Source organism: Cyphomyrmex costatus, unplaced genomic scaffold, assembly GCF_001594065.2.
Source record: "Cyphomyrmex costatus isolate MS0001 unplaced genomic scaffold, Ccosl1.0 scaffold18, whole genome shotgun sequence".
NCBI classification, from domain to species: domain Eukaryota; kingdom Metazoa; phylum Arthropoda; class Insecta; order Hymenoptera; family Formicidae; genus Cyphomyrmex; species Cyphomyrmex costatus.
The window spans coordinates 2,262,012-2,283,040 of record NW_017275824.1 but is presented as its reverse complement, the minus strand read 5'-3'; the positions used below and the strand labels follow the sequence as shown (position 1 = coordinate 2,283,040).

Below are 21,029 nucleotides of genomic sequence, written 5' to 3'. Positions count from 1 at the left end.
TATAATCGCGACATTGTACCTATGCACAATAAAGCATAAGCGGTGTCCAGAAACTTTCGTCTCATAATAGAGGATTCTATTCTTAAACTCTCTTTCCAAAAACTTAGAAATTAATTTTGTGCTCTATAATTATAATAAAAAGATTTAAAAAATAATAAAATCAATCAAAAATAATCATTGCCGAAACTTCTAAACAAGAACTGGATGAAGTAGTTATTCGTTAACTTTATATACATTACCCGTTATTATTTTTATTATTATCCTTATTATAATAATATTAAAAAAAGTTATAATATTCTTTCGAAAAAGAAAATAAGAATTATCATTCTTTTTTGATCATGGAAATTTTATATGAGCGTACAATTGTTTTAAGAGATTTCCCAACTTTTATTATTTTGATTGCAAAACCAATTGAAACACGAACGGAACACGAAAGAACTCGGAAAAAGTTGCTCTTGACGCATAGCTGATTGTGACCCCAATTTGTCGAACTTAAAGTGCCTCGCGAATTTATGTATCAAGCTGCTTTCTTACGAGAACAAACGTGTCTCGAATTCTTCATGAATTGTAATATCATTGCGTATTTAATCGTATTTTAAAACGTACATGATAGCACTATTATTTATAATAGATATTCAAATATTTTGGATATACCTATATTACTCGCGAATACGCATCCTTCAATATATTACAAGTTAGAAAGAACGATTATCTCAAAAACATAAAAAAGTAAATAAATATCATTAGTATTCTTGAGAAAGATACTACAGATAAATTAATTTGATTTTAACAAAAAAATTAATTCAAGATTTTTTAATATTTAATAATGAAATTAAAAATATAAATGACGTCTAATTAAATTCTTGTTGAAAAAGTAAATTTATTACATTATTTAGTTAGGTTATTTTAAACATTATTTAGTCGGACAATTTATATATACCTTACCTATATATTACTATGTATATCTTTTTCTTTATTGATCTGAATAATTTAATGGATGATAATAATCTCAAATCGACAATTTTAAATGATATAATGAATAATCTTAATAAATGTTTCTTAGCTCTCTTGCGTACAGCTAATTATTTTACAAGTAATGTAATTATTCAGTGGAAAGAAGAAATGAAAGGAAAATTAAAAGCAAATGCATCTTATTTATTATATGCATAATAATTTCCCTCTATTATTATTTCATTTTTAATTTAACAGCCACTATTCTTATGTACAATTAAAGCAAAATTGTATGGAAAGAAAATTGTCCCAGTGATAGTAATTTTTTATTAAATGTAATCAATTATCTCATCATCAAATTAAATCATCTTGAAAGATAAACTAATATATATTTCATATTAATTTTATAAGTCAAACAGAATCTATAATACATATATACCCTAAGATGAAAAACTGGATCCAGTGACAAAATATTTAATATCAATAAATTTTATGTTTATATAGAAAAATGCGTCAAAAATACGAAAGCAATAGAAGCAACAATAAAAACGGAGATAAATTATAAAAATAAAAGTATCATAATTCATGAAAAAAAATGCTTGACTAAATTAATTCATCTTAATTCTCAGAATTAAATATTTACAAAAATATTTGTGATTAAATAACGCCAATTTCGATAAAATACGGGATACACGTCGTACCTATTATACCGCAGCCTGGTGAAGCGACAACGTAAAAGTAGCTTGCGAGCTCTCTTGCGACAGGCGTCGACATTAATCTACATAGAAGAGCACAGCACGAAGCTGTGCGCGAAACGGTATCACGTATCACACCCGTACTGTACTTACATACACAGCGCAGCGCTGTCGGATTATCTGAACACCTCATTCCAGCTAGAACATCACGCTGCAGATTTATCGTCAAATAGATAATATTATCAGGAAAGTAGAGCGCGCACAAACAGGATTAGAACGGCGAGGACCAGGAAAAGTGACTTTTAGATTCGATTACTTTTTAATGTCATAAAGACGAAACCTAGCTCTATTTTAGTATACTTCTTCATACCCTACATACACATCAAACAAAAGAGCAAGAAAAGTTATATCATTTATATTGTGCGAGAGAATTATTATTATATTATAAAAATAGTAGTACCATTAATTTTTGTACGTCGGACTAATATCTCAAAAGTTACGTTTTATATCATTTTTCCGCCTAGTCGCTTATTCGCTACATCGTGCCATTACAAACTCGCGTAAAGCTCTGCAAAATAGCTGCTGGCAAACGCCGTCAGTATAGTTTTAACACGGCGGCGCGCGGCGCCGCGCCGCGCCGCGCCGCGCCGCACGGATGCACTTTTCTGCAGGAATAGACAGTGAGCCAAAGGTATACAGTAAAGCGCAAAGCGCTATTTCTTCTTTCTCGTTTCATACGTGTTCCGTTTTGCTGAGCATCTTTCTTTTTGTTGCGCAGAATTACAGACAATTGCGATACTTTCTTTCAAAGAGCGGCGACAATGTCGAGCGTCGCAGATACTCGAATTCAACGTCGACAAGAGTGTCTTCGAAAAATTTTCTATCAAAATCACTTTCGCGAATTCCACGAGACGTAAAACGTTCTAACTCGTTTCGTTCTGCTCTTTAAATCGCGCAATTGCATTTCTATCTGACGATTTTCTTTTCGGAAATTGGAATTTCTTTCGTTTGATATTTGGATTTTTCCTTTGGAAAAAAAACTATTTTGCATATTTATCACAATATATGAAAAAAAGTATACGGACAGAATGAATTTTGCTGAAGTATCTAAAAACTTAGCTGAATATAAATTTGAAAATAATATATAAAATGACAAAGGCTTTACGAATAATCAATATTAGAAAGAGAACACAGAAGTAGTTCTTATCGCGAAACTACAATCTTTATCAAATTCGTATCTTACCAAAATAACAAATTAGACAATTCGACCTTTCAGTTATTTTCAATATTTAAATTTAACAATCACTACAATTAAAACTATATATTACAAATTTAGTTAAATATTCTATTTCTACAATAATATAATTAGCGTTAATTTTTTTTACAATTTGTATGATTAAAATTACATCGATTACACTAAGTATAGAAGCTATTCTTCTCTGGATTTTTAATGTGTAGTTTTAATTGTAGCGATACTACAAAGTTTTAATATTCTAGTAACCAATTTGAGTGTCCTACATTTATTTTGATGATCCAACAATATTATTTTCCGATTTGTATCTAGTTATAATATAGTAGATAAATATTGTAGATAATCTTAAAATAGTGTCAATACATAAAAATCAATGGTCCATTATTGTTGGAAAAATTCTATAGTCTGCAATTGTTGAAAAAATCTCTATTGTAGACAAAGGATAAGCTACTTTTAGGTTGAGAATTACTAACTGTCTCTTCGTTGTTTAACCAAGTGACTACCTCCAACCGATTAGATAAAAAAACAAGGAATCCATGCGTAACTCATCACGTTATAACAAAAAATCTAAAAGTATAGCTCATCCTTTATCTGCAGAGATTTTTTCAATTGCAAACTATGGAATTTTTCTAACAATAGCGAACCGTCAATTTTTATATATTGACATTGTTTTAAGATTATTTACTTATCTACTGTACTGCTGAAGATAGTTTGAAGAAAAACGAAACGTTCAAATAGATGGTATATATGTAACTATATGTAATATAATCGGAAAAATGTTATCATAAATACGCTCTAATTTTCGCGCTGTATTAATGCTCTCATTGGATAATATTTTTATTTATTTATTTGAATTTCGAGAGCTTTATTATAAACTTACGTCCAATTTTCGCAATTTTCATTTTCGCACAATACAACTTCCTAGTTATTTAAATTAGAACTTACAACTGATGTGGTTCGCTAAATTGCATGAATTTATGTAGAAGGAACTAAAGGATGAGAGTCGGATCTGAAATGTGATAATGTAAGCTATTATCCAACAGAACAATAGAATATAGATACCTATACATTCGTCCTTTTCCGATACGAAAGATCGTGGCAATCGGACAATGCATGTATCTGAGTTTATTGAGCAGAACTACTGCACGGATTGCAGCGCGTTCTGCATGTGCATTAGCACTCGGCATTACAATATCAATGAATTCATCCTGTTCATTCGATAGACGCTGAAGAAAAGATAACTTTACGCTTTTACAGCTGCAACTAACTAAGAAAATATCATTTCGCCAACTACCCTGATAGAGACGAGGGCGAGAGAACGTAAAAGTTCACGCTTACTTCGTAAGTCGATACGCCGATTTCTAAGTAGGAAATACGTGAGACGCGCCAGAGGAAAAATCCAGAAACCGTCTTGTAAAAAATCACGAAAGCTACTTACGATCTAATGACGGCGCCTCCCACTTTCGAAGTAATCTCTTTCTATAGTCGTACAAAGTTGCCGCCGTAGCTGCAGGTCGTTGAGGTGACTTTAAAAGTCGTTTTCAAGTATATTATTCATAAACTTTATCGTGCCCGTTGGAGTACGCTGTTGGAATGTTCACAAACCGGATTGCTTTCCACAGTAATTTTCTGGGAATGGCAGGATGTGACAATGACAAATCGGCTATGCACCGAAAATATACAGAAAAAAGGATTTTTTGTTTGAGTGTTTTTTTCCACAATTTTTTTTACGGTTCAAAGGGATCAGATTTGTTATCAAATGCCAATTCAATCGCATGTTTCAATGCAAGCCGTTCAGGCCTTGTAGCGGACCGCAATGAAATAATTATGAATTTTGCGTAATTAATTGACTTAATGCAGCGAATAATACGTCTATTTTCCGTAACGCAAGAAACAGTACGTCGCGAACGCGTTTTCCAATATCCATTATGGCGGGTCACCGCGGTCACTATCGCTTTGAATTGCTTGCAATCGTGCGAGAACAATCAACTGTATGACCACTCGAATTACTGACCGTGCGAAGCGCGAAAATTAATGCTGGATATACCATGCGACTCTTCGTTTCGATTTACGACTAATTACAGCGCAATTATTTTCCTAGCGAGAGTCCTATTAACAAATCAATCGATGTCATGTCGAGTGTTGACGTGACGATGACATGAATTTTAAAATGCTTAGAATAAAATAATACGTTAGCAAAAGAGAACTTTTTCCTTCAATTTCTTTGTCAGAGTCGGCTCGTCCCAAGAGTATTTCGGCGATCATTTGTATGTAAGGTACAAAAGCTTTTTTCGTTTGCACACCGTGTGCACCCAATCTCGTTTCTCACACTGACTCTAACAGCAATAGATTTTTAACAACAATAGTACTCGCAAGCTTTCTAGTATTAAAGAATTATATTATAGTAACTCAGGTGACGGATTCTGATTTGTACTGTGACAAATAAATCTACGTAGCTCTACACTAGGCATGCTTTATTTCAGTTTATTTTATTGTACAAAAGTGATTAACTTATTACATCCTTACGATTTAGCTCTTTGTACATGGAGATCTATATTCCTATTGCAATCAAGAGGCTAATTAAATTTATATTTATGAAATATTTGTTTAGATTCAATTATCAATATCAATTAATAAAACAAGAAAATGTTTATTATAAAGAAAGAAATTTATTTTATAGTTCTCTTAAAATTTAATTTGTGTATGACTTATATTTATTTATATTTAATAATAATTTCCTGTAATTAGTAATAGAAAAAAAAGTACAATGTATTTATCGTACAATGTATAAAGTAATGTAGAAAAAATAATATATAAAATTCGATAAATTTAAATAATATACAGAGATTTAAAAACTATTCACTTAGTTTTATGGATTATATATTTTTTTATATATGTGATATTTATAACAATCTCTGTGAGGCGGATCCTCCTCCGCTCAAAAAAAATTGATTAATTTTTTATTTTCAATAATTCCTTCTAGTTATAATATTAAAGAAACTGAAGAATATAAATATGAGACAAATAATATTAAGTAATATATTATATTAATAATCAAAAAAATTCCAAAAATTTAGTAAATTTAATATCTCTAATATCTAAATTTAAATTTAGATTAAATACAATAAATCCGTAATTTTTATTCATTACCGTATTAGAATTTCCGGCCTTAACAATTAACTAATCTCTTTAAATTAGCTGAATAATTTATTGAGCAAAAGTGAATACAGTTTCGATTGGAATACAGATGGCCATTTTAGTACTATTTAAATTTTACGAAGAATCACTTATCTCGCGACCTATTGATTGAATCTTCTTCACATTTGTAGAGTGTGGCCTTCGAATGTGAATTTATTTAGCCATCCTTATTGGATTTGTTATTCTCTCTTAATTTGAACTTATCGATATGTTTTAATATAAATGTATGAATTAATGAAACGTAATTTAATGCATCTTATCAAAATCAAAAGTAAGAAAACGAATAAAGTGATGAATAATGTCACAGAATTTTGAAATTCTTCTATTAAAATAATTTAGAATTAATACTTCAAACATTGTCGTTTTGTTAAGAACATGTATTTATTATGCGCAAAAACAATTGAATTGAATTTGCAGTAAATCCTGGATACAACCAAATATCATTCTTTTCAAATAAAAAGTGTACAGAAATGTTAACAAATTATTTAATACACCATGCACGTGGCGTTTTGTTAAATATTTCTTATTGATCAATTTTGCAACGAGCCTAAGTATTAATCTATTAATATTCAAGTAAAGATAATACATGTTTATCGTATATTAACAACATATATATTATGATTATTTCTGTGTAAACGGCGCGTGAACGTAATTTTCTCGATCACCGGAAAATTGCGAAAATGATTTAAAATTACACAATGGCTCGTAGACGACCATAAAAATTTACTATTATATTTCACCCAAGGTACTTATGAATTCCTAAAATGATTCATCAAAAATTATTTGATACTCATGTATTTAAAAGAGCACTACTGTAGGAATATGCGAACATTAGAAAAATCATGAGATTATATTTGAAATATTACTGCGAGTTTACCGAAAAAAATACTATGCTATTATAATTCTTACTTAATAATACTCGTATTTGTCCGATGTTTTTTGCTCAACTTTAAATATATGCGAACAAATTCCTTGATTTCATCCAGTCATATTAAATCTCAAGAAGCAAAATTTAAATTATAGCAACTAAAATATATACGATATGTAGACTTTTTTTTAAATGACCTTATTAAATATAAATTTAGAACTTTTACTTCAGCAGAATAGAGATCGTATTTATTTATTATTATTTATTATTCTTAACAGTTTTAAAATTATAGATATGACTAATGAGAAAGTTAACAATTTTTTAATACTTTTAATGAACGATGTAAAGAATAAAAATCATTATTCTTTCATAATCCGTTTTATTAAATTTTATACAATTTTTGAAAACATGTTTCAAACATATGATCTTAAAATAAGGAATGATATTTATTTTTAAAATAATTTACTGGAAAAATGTCTATTTTTCTAGATATTTAATGAATACTAACTGTTGTTACTATTCGTAGTAATAAATTTATATACACTGTTAAATATACAATATGAAATTTAACCTAATTTAAATTACCATTATTCCTACTCAATGTATCGTAATTTTACACTAAAATAGTTAAATTTGAAACTATGTGTACATAATGTCAAATTTAATCGTAGTTTTATTATAGTATAAATCAATGATATATTGAGTAGGAGCTTTGACGATAAATTAGATTAAATTTGACATTACAGATTTAACAGTGTAGGTATCTCAAGTGATATAACAACTCAATTCATAATTAATTAAACACAAAACTTGAAAATGTACGTATTACAAGAAAAATGTCTTTATTTCTTGTTTAAACCGCTATTATATGTATAGATTTCAATTTAGCGTAAATACTCTCGGTAATCTCTTGGAAATACTTGGAAGAAACATGTAAGCAATAAAAAGCGATAAGATCTAAGAAACCATTGTCTTCGCTAGTTTCTTTCTTTACGAAATAAATGTAAAAAAGATAGGTGGATTTAGGTCTGGATTTAAACAGCAGATTGCGACCAAATAAAATAAATATAATTTCCAATCGAATGAAATATAATTAGGGCGAACAATCCTAAGAAAACTATTACACTAAAGTTCCTATATAAATCCTAAATTACATTTGCTTCATTGATTTCAACTGCTTAACTTTTTTAATTTACACATTTAATATTTAATTGTGATTTTTTCCAAACGAATCGAATAATTTTAACATGAATTGATTCAACGCAAGAATATTTAACAGCTTTTCATAGCTCTTATTGATTTTTCAAATAGTCAGAGTAGAAGATTTTTCTTTTACAATCAAATTCTCATTTCCTACCATTTGCCAATGACACAATCTGATCGATTGTGTCATTGGCAAATGATAGGTCGTTACAAAAAACGGACAAAGACAATTTAATTAAAATAAAATAAAAGTACCTATCAAATATATGCCAATATTTGAATCTAAAAGTTCATATACTTTTAATGAAAGATTCATAGTATTTTGTAAATCACATATCTCATATATCATGTCAATATCCGAAGATAAATTGGCGCATTGTTTGTAGAACTGGATACATAGGTATATAAACTTACACACATAAAATGTTATTATTAAACATAAAGATATATATGAAATCAAATAAAATTTTTTCTACTTATTATTAATTGTGTTCATATATTGATTTAATGTTATTTATTATTGATTAAAAATCTTCTTTTATTTGCATAAATTTTAAACACAAATTATATATAATATGTAATTTAATATCAAATATACGTTAGTAATAATATATTTACAAATTATCGGTTTTTTTTTTAAATAGATAAACAGATAAATAGTAACAGTTTTAATATTTTAAAGGCAAAAGTATTGCAAATTTGCAACGTTTATTTCAAAATTAAATTTGAGATAAATCCGGGATTTACGCAAATTAGTTTCACGTATATGGACGAAGAGAAACATGTATATAGGTCATTTCCATGGATCATTTCTAAACATTTCTTTTTCGATTTTTATTTAAAAAACAAATCAATATTTATGAAAAATGCTATTTTTTGTGATGACTTTACTATGAACATATCTTTTACTGTTGTACGACTCTTATTAGCCTTTATATCATTTTATTGTATTTTTTCTATATAGGATGATGTAACGAGGTCTTAGTATTGTAAAAACACATCTCATTGAGGAAGACGAGTCAAAACGTTCGAAATTATTATATTATAAGCTCTAATAAACAATATATATATTTTGCCAATTATTGCGCTTCATGTGCCTTACATTCATTATCAATAAAAAAATTTTTTTATGACGAGGCGATGTTGACTCTAGAGGCTCAAGGTAATTTTCAGTCATGATAAATATCAAAACGTGGTAAATATAATGAAAGTATGTTCCGCAGAAAAGCTTCTATGCACGTAGATGTACCTACTTTCCATCATTAGCAATTCTTTGAATCACTTTTGCCGTACGATTATCCTTAAAAACAGTACTTGCGCGTAAGCACCCTTAATGCTACACCGAATGTATACGTGAATGCATGCAAATGTCTCACGTACATATGCGATAGGTGGATTTGTATGCACATGCGTACGTGTAGACCGACAGCTAACGTAATAGAACAGCACGGGCTGAGTGCATTCAGTCGGTGTTACCGGGGATCTGATTTATAGTGTCCTAAGAACATAGCGCCTATTCGATAAGTGGAAGTCACTTTACTCTCGTAGGAATTGTAGAAAGTTACGGAATTCCTCACGCCAGAAAATCGATGTGACGATGGTTTAGAATTTCAGAGCATACTTTACTTTCTTTCATCGCGTAGAGAAGACAAAACTCTATCAGATCGAACATACTGGCAAAAGAATAGGACGTGATAACACTGATAATGTCGTGATTAAATCGTTTATTGTAACAAAGTCATTATAGACAGCACTTCAAATTAATAAAATTGTCATGAATTTAGTCTAGCATACTAAAACGTAATTATATATATAGTATACACCTAGTTAAATATATAAACGCATTTTAAATATAAAAAAAAAACAGAAACCATCTGGGAGTTACCTAATTTGATAAAGTTAAAATAAAATTGACGTAACAAGTATAAAAATGGTTTGGAACAAAGGTTCGTAGCGCGTTACAAATTTCAAAATTCAAGCAATTATAATTTTGTTAAAAATAAACGAAATTTAAAATTTTAAAAAAGAATTTTTTAACTTAAAATCTTTACATACTTTCAAAAAATTACTATATCTTTTGAATTTCTGTGAATTTAGTAAGTTTTACATACAGAAAACTATAAACTAGACAAAACTTTCTACTCACTTCGTAGGCCTGTTACGCGCTCAAAAAAATCTTACAAAACCTTTAACTTTCTACTTACTATCGTGATAGCTTAAAGTTTTTCCTACAAAATCATTTTTTAAAACTTGTATTTTTTAGAATTTTTTGTTATATTTATTAAATTATCATGGATTAAATAAAAGGAACATTTTTTGATTGCTCACTACTTTGATTGTCAACTATTTTTAAACATATATAAACATGATACAAGTAAAATAATGCTAGAAACTTTTGTTCCAACAGCTGTATGTGTGTGTGTGTGTGTGTGTGTGTGCGTGCGTGCGTGCGTGCGTGTGTGTGTGTGTGTGTGTGTATATATATATAGTGGAATCTGTATCTACCAATTTAAACCGAAAATATAGTGTGCCTTCCAACAAGCGACACGGTACGACACAGTGATTATCTCATCCTTGTTTAACATTGGCGAACAATAAGGATATACTGATACACTGTGTCACACCGTGTCATCTGTGTCGCTTGTTGGAAGGCACCGATACAGAACAAAAATATGAATTGTCGAGAATAAAATTTGCTTACGCTGAAACCGATAGAATAATATATCGGAGCTGTTCATCGATTTACATGAATCGAAACGCTTGAAAATGTCAATATCCTCGAAATAACGTACGTCTAAAATCTCACTAGTCAGGATATCGTTATTTATAGCGTCCAAATGCAAAACAACAGATTAATTTTTAAATATTGACGTTTACGATACTTCGAAAAGCAATCGCACATAACTTTAAACAAAACTAATGCTTTATTTATATTGAAACATATCGTAATTTTTTACGGATCATTCTCGTTATTATTTCGAACATCAAAGCAAAATAAGTGGTTTTCCATGGAGTACTATCTTTGTGTGTAATATAGCATGTGTACAACGTACATTTTTGTTAAGAAATTTTATCGTAATAAACGTCATTTCATCAAAAGGTTTATATTAAGAACTTATCCGAACAGGAAATAAGAGTCATAACGAAACGAGCTATTTCATGCAGACGTATATTTCGAGACACTGATGATGAAAAAAAAAATGTATAATTTTATACGGTAATTTAACAAGTATCATATATATCGTAACGCAGATAAGAATATTACGATGAAATTTTAAGTTCTTGCGACATATTTGAAGCTAGTGGAAATAATTATGAAGTAAAACAATCTTCTATATAATTTTTATATTATATTTTTCCAGTGCAACCAGCGTTTGTACGTGTCATCGATGAAAATTCCAAAAATACTTTGAGTACCGGCGCCACTTTAGGACCTATAAACGAAGGTTCGATAATATCATTGTACTGCGAAAGCGGAGAAGGCAAACCTGTACCTACGGTCGAGTGGTTTAAAGATGACCAGCTACTCGAAGGTAAAATTGGCAATTTGCTTACGTTGAAACCGATAGGATCAGACCTGTTCGTAAATTCATACTTTGAAAGAAAATAAGACAAACTTATTTTTTTAATTGATAATTTTCTATAAATATCCTTTTATTAAATAATTTAGTCATACGATAATTCAACAATTGATCAATTATTCGATGGTATTATCAGGATTTTCTTTTTTTATTATATGATTAACTGTGTGTGCACTTTTAAAGAAATATGAAATGTTATTGTAATTTTATATATATGTTCAGTATGTATTATACCAAATTTATATTACTTGTTAAAATAATGGATAATAAGAATAATAAGAATTCTTTTTCTCTCTGAACAATATCTATTAAGAAATGTTCTATTGCAGCAACAAACTCAAGGACTGTTACTGATACCGGAATTGGTACTGGCAGTAGTTTACTGGAGATGCAAATTACACGAGAAGAGTTAGGCACAACATTCACGTGTAAAGTCAACAATATTGCACTCATGGAACCACTAACAGTTGATATTAAACCCAACATACATGGTGAGTACACATTTCATTCAAGAATAACAACAAGATATTCAAAATCCGTTAAGCAACACATACTAATTTATACCATATAAGCATATTATATATTAACTTATAGAAAAGGCTTTTCTGTGTTATATTTCTATTTGTATTAAAAAACTATTAATTAAGCTATCAATCTGACAATTTTTCTTATTACTTAATATCCGTCATCACATGATAATAAAACGCTCAATGCTGAAGCTTTCCAATATATTTCAATTAAAAAATATACATTGACCATATAATACATTAACTATGTATATGAATTGATTATTGCATATTCCATCGATAGGTAAAATGCTGTATGTCTGGATTGCTTACAATTTCGATTGCGTGATGTATATAATTTGCATATGACGTAATACGCAATTTGTTAACCGATTACTACGAACTCAATAGAAGCATAAGTAACAGAACAAATGTGGATATTTTGACCTAAATTTGCAACAATTCCACTGAGTATCGTTTATTCATTAAATCAAAGCATCGAGTAACATCGGATAAACTCACTGTTGGGGTATGAATATGAATGACACTATGACCAGGCTACTATATCAACGCAGCCAAACGAGAATTTTTCCACCAAGTGTATCCACTATAGAATATGAATGAGTTTAACATTCAATGTCAATTAGCATTTCCTAATAAGGTCTACAGCAAGTTATATAATATCTAAGATTAAAAAGTTTGAGAAAACCGTGCATTAGAAGCGTCAGTAGAACATGAAATTTCTTTTCTCAATCTCAAAAAGTTTTATTATATTTTAGCTGGAATAGTAATATAAAGTCTATCTATTCGTATTTATTATTATTAAAACTAAACAATTAGTGTGTCAATAATAGCTTATAAAAGAAATATATATCTCTTAAAGTAGATTCTAGATAAGAAAATTAATTGATTACTAGAATGATAAATATTTGCAACATTATTATTAACATTTAAACGTTTCACATAATTAATATTTTGATAATCCAACAAAATTGTTTTCAAATCTGTATCTAATTAAATTTTAAGTACTTTAATTAAGTTATTCTTTCCGTAAAAAAAAGTTTGGTAATGTGTAAAACTTTACAATATGTACAATTTTAAATCTGGATAATCTGAAAATAAAAGTAGTGAATAATACAGTAATTTCTAGCACATGCAATAAGAATTGATTGCTATTAATTATTAACCATTATTGATTATTAATCGTTTACATAAATTAAATATTAATGATTGTTTTAATTCCTTTTTTATATATTTAACGCGTAAAGTTTGTACACACTTTGTCGATAATAATCGATTTTCTATCATAGCTTTCTATTTTCTCTAAAACCTCAATAATACTACATATGTTATATCTGCAATAAACTCATTCAGCGGTTTGTTATATCCGCACTAAACTAACTCTATATGTGTATATTATGCCTACCTAGATTGTATTATGTATTATAAAACAAACTAATTGTAAGTTCGCAGATATACGTACTCTGCTAAACATTCTCAGAACATGAAATTTCTCGGAACTTGTTAACCAGCCTGCGGTCATTCTATTACGGTACAATGCAATAACGTAATTAAAAAGAAGCTCTGTCCTAACATTTAATTCATCTTAATTATTCAACACGTAAATCGTCGGGGCTGAGTTATTTAATTCACAGTTCCGCAAGCATTCACTGGCATATCCAGCCACAGGTTTAACCATAAGAAACAGCTGAAGGGGAAAAAATGGATTCCATACCACGTGTTTCCATATTTTACCGCACAATAATGCAATTCGAACTATCTATGGATGCGGAGTTTGGAATTCGCTTTGAGAGGACGGCTCGGCGCTTAAAATCTCTGAAATTCGCGCGAAGTGCAGGGACATCATGCTTTGAAAAGTCTCGTGTAAAGCGAGAGTACACGAAATGCGATTTCGTATATGGAAAAGTGGTTTACATTTCGAATTTGGATTTCTGCGCTGATAGAACTGGGCGTGTAGTTATAAACCACTCCACTACCAAATTTTTAAAACGGAAAACTGGCAGAACATATTTTTAAACTTTGCTACGGAATTTTATATGAAATATAACTCTGGTATCTCTACATTATATCAAATAAAGCCAATTTTACATACCATATAGCCACGACGCAAAATGTAACATAAAACATAAAATTGTATAATATACTTCTACTTCTTATTATCGCAATAGGTACCCTAATAATTTTTTTACATATTTTAAATAATTATACAGTTAAAATAATTCAAAAACAAAAAATCTATTATACGCAATTTTTCAACCTATCAACAGAAACGCAATTTAATAAAGTATATGAAGTACTTGCATTTTTTAACATTCAGATAAATGAAATCTAATATTGAAATATTTTGTAAAACGCCAAACTAATACATAGAAATATAAAGTGAAATATATATTGTGTGCATTGTTAATTATTCAACGAGAAAACGCACTTAATATAATTGCACTTAATATAATATACTAAATTATATTATACATTAATCAAATCATCACAATACGGAATTGTTACTCTAGAATTCAGATCGACATAGAAAAACCTTAATGGAATTCTCTCATTAACTGTACGCTACCTCATGTCAATACGTAATTTTAGTAGAAAATTATTCTGTTTTATCGGATATATGGTTTTCATAAATATAAATTTTGAGCGGCTTTAATAAACTGCCTATTGTCCACTTCCGTTTAAAATTGCAGTACTCCGTAAATTATTCAATATTACTAAATAACATGCTTGATAAATGTGGGACAGAGGAGAGACATCTCTATAATTTAAGGGAAAATACATCGCTTAAGTAAATGAGACATGTAATGTTCTCTTACCTTTTTAATAGCACGAGTGATAATGGGCTAAATACACACACACACACACACTCATGTACATATATTCAGAAATTCTTTCTTGTTTTGTTGATTGTGTCTTTCATCTACCTGCATCGGAGCTGCATATAATAAATTCGCTGATTAAATTAAAGTATATGCATTACGGCGATTCTTGTAATTACAGCACACGTATCCGTTAACTGTTATTTAAGCGTGAACTCACGCGTATACGAAATTTTGCATGTTGTAAATAATTAAAAGTCTATCACTTATTAGCGTGTGCCAGAACAGATTTCCGCGCGTGCGTGCAAAATCACTGATCAATTTACGAAATTAATGTGTTGCATAGGCCATTCTTGTGTTGCGATTAGAAATTTATTAACATTAACCGAATTCCACGCCGCGTAATATTACTACACAAATAGATACGCAAACACGCGTAATTCTCGGGGTATCGATAAACGCGTTATTAACTATGAAGTCGAGACTAATTTCCCTCTCACGTGAAGCTTCGATTAATACGTTATTACGCGTTAATCTCTCATTATTGAATTATTTATTTATTAATATCTACTAGAAAGCTATCACGACAAATATGATGTTATGACATTGCCGCAGAGGAAACAATCTTACGAATTACAGCTTTACTCTGTTTGTACTCTAGGTCGTTATAATATTATCGACACATATGTTATTCATAAACCTCTCGCAATCTCTCGCAATAATTACTGTCAACAATTATGATTAAATTTAGTTAACGTAATTGTTATAATGAGAACAAATAAGATCCTTCCGATAATTCAAACTCGCTAAAATTGTATTAACTACAATTGTATTCATTGTAAAGCAATGACAATTCTAATTCTCATTAAATAATGAGATTTACATAATGAATTTCTTCGTAATAAAAAAACGCTAGCATAGGACGAAAAATTATTATGCGCTAGAAAAAACAATTACTCGGGAACGTGTTGCGTGTTCTTTCTGATACTCGATAAAAATGTAATTAAAGAGATAAAAATGTAATTAAAGGAGTTAATAATATATTATTTGGATAATTACAAAATGCGCTGATATATTAAAAATGCATTTTATCGTAAAATGCTACGGTTTTATCGAGATAAAACTTTAAGTTATAGGTCAACCAATCTTATATACTACAATATCTAATAATAATTAATTTTATTTTAATACTAACACTTTTTTAACACTTTTTATAATAGTAAATCTAAAATAAAAATTGAAGAGGCGGATATTTTTTGTGAATAATTCACTTCTAACTATACAAATATTTTTCTTTTTGCGTTATATATTTGAAATACTCTTATAATATATTATTATTAGATAAAAAGTTTTAAATTTTTGAGTATCTTTTTTTGAACATGGCTTGAACTTTTCATTTTTATGATATGATACTCTTATTCGCTATTGCAGTTCACAATTCTTCTGCGTTATACGGGATTAAAGAACATGATATCATTCAACGCTTTTGCTAACGCACCGACATTGTTCATTTTGATCCCGTATCGTGAAAAATTGTCTCTCAGCGCGATAAAAACTCGATAGGAGGAATATAAACGGGTTATGTGAAAAAGGAAAGGAATTTCCGAAGAAAGAAGTAAAGAATAGTCGCATTGTCGAATTTCAACATGAAGCAGCTTGAAATTCTTCAGTACGGTCAATTTGATATAGAAAATATAAATAAATTCTCGGTGAGCTATGGTACCTAACGATCTGCAGTGAATTTAAAGCGGAAATGTCGCGAATGCCTGCGGGATATCTGCGAAAATCTCACGGTCCCCGCAGCTGCTCGTTGAAAGTCGTGGAAGCAAGATGGGAATGACAAGAACTCGCGAGCAAGCACCTGACGGAGTTTTCAGTCGGCGCGCTTCTTATAGGCAAACAAAACCAGGAAATCGCATTGCCATTGGCTACGGACTTAAAAAGTCTCGTAACCAGCTTATCGGGTTGCGAACTTTCAGAAATTTTCGGGCGTGAAGGAAATTGGCTGAACGGTGAATTTCCACGAGAATGAAGGAGGAATCTTATTCCCTGTCATGTTAGACGTATCTTGAAAATGACCGTGATTAGAGAGCATTCCTTGAAGATTTCGGAGCTCCCATAAAAGAAGATTTGCCGTCCTGTTAAAATTACTTTTCGCGAAGATCGCATCTATTTTTTCTTACGGTTTTTATAAGAAATCGATATTTAAATTAATCCTGAAATACACTACCTATGCATGGGTATATTCTAAAGGATGCAATTTCTATTTAAGCGTAAAATTAGCTGTTGAAAATTATTGAACTCTCAGAGAGAAACCCATAAAATTTTTATACCTCTTAAAATTTAGCTTCCTATATTTATCGTTTACCATTTCTTATTGTGTAGGTACAGAGTATATTTACACATTCAATAACTTAAATTAATTAATTCTGAATTAATAATTTAAAACGACTTTACTTTAGCAAAACTCTGAATGAGAGTCTGATTTCCTCGTAAATTTTCGCCAAAGCGTTAAATCTTGACGCCAAAGATATCCACGTTATTCTCTTGAAAGCATAGGTGCGATAAAACACATTCTATAATGCAATCCACTGCCATCCATATGAATTCAAAGTAAATGCCGGCGCGTAGATTTGTTCCAGGATCAAAAGCGTCAGCACATTTTCCAACGAAAAAACTATTTACGCAAAGAAAGTGACTTTTTACTTTTTTTTTTATCACTTTTGTCACCGTTCTTTCTGTCTTTCTCACTCTTTCTTTCCCTCACTTTGTTCGTTTCTCTACATCCGCTGTCAGGAAGGGGGAGTGCAATTGAAGGCAAATGCAATTCCCGATATTAGATTCGCCATTCGTTCTCTATTCGAATCCTGTGCCTTTTCTTCTCGTATTCCTCTTGTATTGAATACCGTTCACCGAGTTTGGCCGGTGAATTATCGGCGATGTTTTCTGCATGACTTTGCGAGAAGCATCAACGACTAATCCATTAATACCAAATCATGTATAATAATTATGCAGCTTCATAACCTTTAGTTCCACTAACGAAAAACAGCTGCGGTCCGTTAAAGTTTAAAAATTGTAATTAAAATTTGTATAATTTGTATAATTTAAAATGTGTATAATAATTAAATGTCGAAATAACATATAGCTTCCAATCAAAATTTAAAAATATCGAATTAGAGAACGCTTAAAAGAATATTCGTAAAACGTTTGAAACGATGGCCGCTTGATTTATGTATACATAGTTTTATGTATACCTCCTATACATATAAATTCTAAACGTAAAATATTGAATTAGAACAAAAATTCATAACGTTACAAACTCCAAAATACGTTACAAACTCAAACTGTAACTTCATTAAAAAAAATAAAGAAAGATATAATTTATATCTAATTTTAAAAGAAAAAGGATTTAAATAAAAAAAAAATTTTTTTTTAACTTATCTCTACTTTCAAAAGATCACTATATTTTTTTGAATTTTGGTAAGTTTGATAATTTTTACATGTAAAAAATTACTAACTAAGCTAGACAATTATTTTTCTATAGCTAGTTTAAAAAAAAAAGTCTAGTTTTTCAAAAATGTTCTTAAATTTTGTTGTCACTGAGTTATCATAGATTAAATGAAAGGAGCATTTTAACATTGATTACTCATAACTCTGTTAAAAATCATTATATTACAATTCAAAAAAACAGATTTTTTTAAGTTGAAACTTTATCAAATAATATAATTGCCATTTAAAAAACATGTAAAGACATAATACAAATGAAGTAGCGCTAGAGAAGAGTTATTACTTTAGCTCCGATCTAATAGTTTGCTACAAGATATTTTGCAAAAGTTTAAAGTAAATTTAATGCTCATATACAAATCCAAGTAATAGCTGAATAAAAACTCGATCGTGAGTATCGTGGTGCACCATGATGTACGTGACGGTCCGTTGCAAAATCTATCAGCGCTAATGGATATACCTACATATACAGCAGGTGAATATGCATCGTCACCGATTAACACGGTTCTATGAGCCATTTTTATCGTAAGCTGTGTCCCTGTAGAAGCTTCCGGATCGATTTAACGATACCGAAATGACAGTTTTCGAATATTCCATTAACCGTGAGTTTCCGAAACAACCGCGGTAGGGTACCGTATTGAAAAGTTGTCCATCACACTTGTCTATTGACATTCCTGTCACTACGACAATTACAAACATTTTGGTCAGATGCTAAATAAACAGTAATTAGCTAAATAATAGCTGGACTGGTTTATGTTAAATAAACAACAACGCTAACTAAATAATGGAACGACCATTAGCTAAACAACTGCAATTTATATGAGTAGTATTACATTACTGTTTTCTTGTCATGGTACAGAATATGTTACGTAATTTAATGCAATAATCAGTATATAGATAACACATATAATTTTGTAAAACTTTTAAAATTTTTTATACTATTTTTTATACCTACATAGCAATAGTTAGAATTTTAAAACTTTTACAGAATTATATATGTTATCTACTGATATGTATTACAAAAAAGAAAAAAACAATAAAAAATTTTTTTTCTTTTCTTTACTACTGTCAAATTATTCCACTTTTGAGTTATTTTTAACTATTTCTGTAAAATATAAATCATTACTGTTCCTACTCAACATGTTGTTAATTTAATTAAATGGAGTTAAATATTATAATTTGACATACATGAAAGTTAAAGTAGCAAAATATTATTTGCTCAAGAAATTCGGTTACTATTTCTCATTGAAATCAAATATAATGTTAAAAATTAAAATTATATACTTTTTATTTTAAAGTTTATACACAATCTAATCTAATATCTGTTGTACTATGTGTATACTATTAAATTCATAATGTCAAATTATATGCATAATTTCAGTTATTTTTAATAATTTCAATAGTTCGCTACTACTCTTACTCAATATGTGTTATTTCTTTAACTAAAACAATGGAATTAAACAATCCAATTTAACTTAAGGAAATGTATTAAATTTGACTCATTATAGATTTGGTTTATTATTTATTAAGTGCATAATCTTAATGTAAATATTGTTTACTTTAAAATCGATTACATGTAACACTTAAAAAAAATATTATACGTATAAACCAATCTCTGTTTTTAAAGTATGAAAGAAAGAAGAACCTATATGTATTATATATATTTATATCGCTTCTTTGATTCCTTCATACTTTTAAATCAATTATATGTGCTTGTATAAGGAACATAATTCCATTGCATACACGCCAAAAGATACCAGAGACGATATGAAATTACTGAAATTGACGTTTCGCACGTCTCACACATATATCCACAATCATGTCGATCTACCCTCAATTACACATGCCAACCCTAATGTCGCTTCAGTGCCATGCGAAGCCTAGATACCACGCGATCGTCATTACATAGCGCCTACGACCGTTAACGGTTGTGTTTCATATGACCTGATACATAGAAAGGACGGCACGTTTAGACAGATAGCTATAGAGACATCGTCAAATGCAACGCGTAAGCTATCTTTAGTGTAACACAAAAGATTATCGTTCTGTGACAATCTTCAATGTTCAAGAATCACGAGCATTTAAGTCGTAAAGAGGCATTTGTGATTATTTGTGATAGCAAATGATGAGAACATAAAAATGGTTAAAGACAGTAGCGGACGATGGTAGACATAAGTGGATTTTGTCGTTCAAGTTTAGTTATCTTTACCAAACGTTCGTATATGTTGTGTATATCAGTTTATAATGGAAATAATAGTCATGATATATTATCATCAAATTCTATAATATATTGAATTTAAGTATATGTTCAATTTACACAAAATTGCCATAAGTAATTTACATTCAAAATATCGAAAACATTAAATGATAAATGTTAAATATTTGACGATAAATGAAGAATCTTCCAACTATTCCAAATTTATATATATAT

General features: G+C 29.6%; 1 protein-coding gene across 1 annotated transcript in view; it reads left to right on the top strand.

Annotated features, from left to right (window-relative positions):
- Positions 1 to 21,029, top strand: part of nrm (neuromusculin) — an 84,772-nt gene that overhangs the window by 23,603 nt on the left and 40,140 nt on the right. The window contains exons 4-5 of the mRNA XM_018537573.1: positions 11,530 to 11,700; positions 12,078 to 12,239. Of these exons, the coding sequence (XP_018393075.1) occupies positions 11,530 to 11,700; positions 12,078 to 12,239 (333 nt within the window). The remainder of the gene's footprint in view (positions 1 to 11,529; positions 11,701 to 12,077; positions 12,240 to 21,029) is intronic.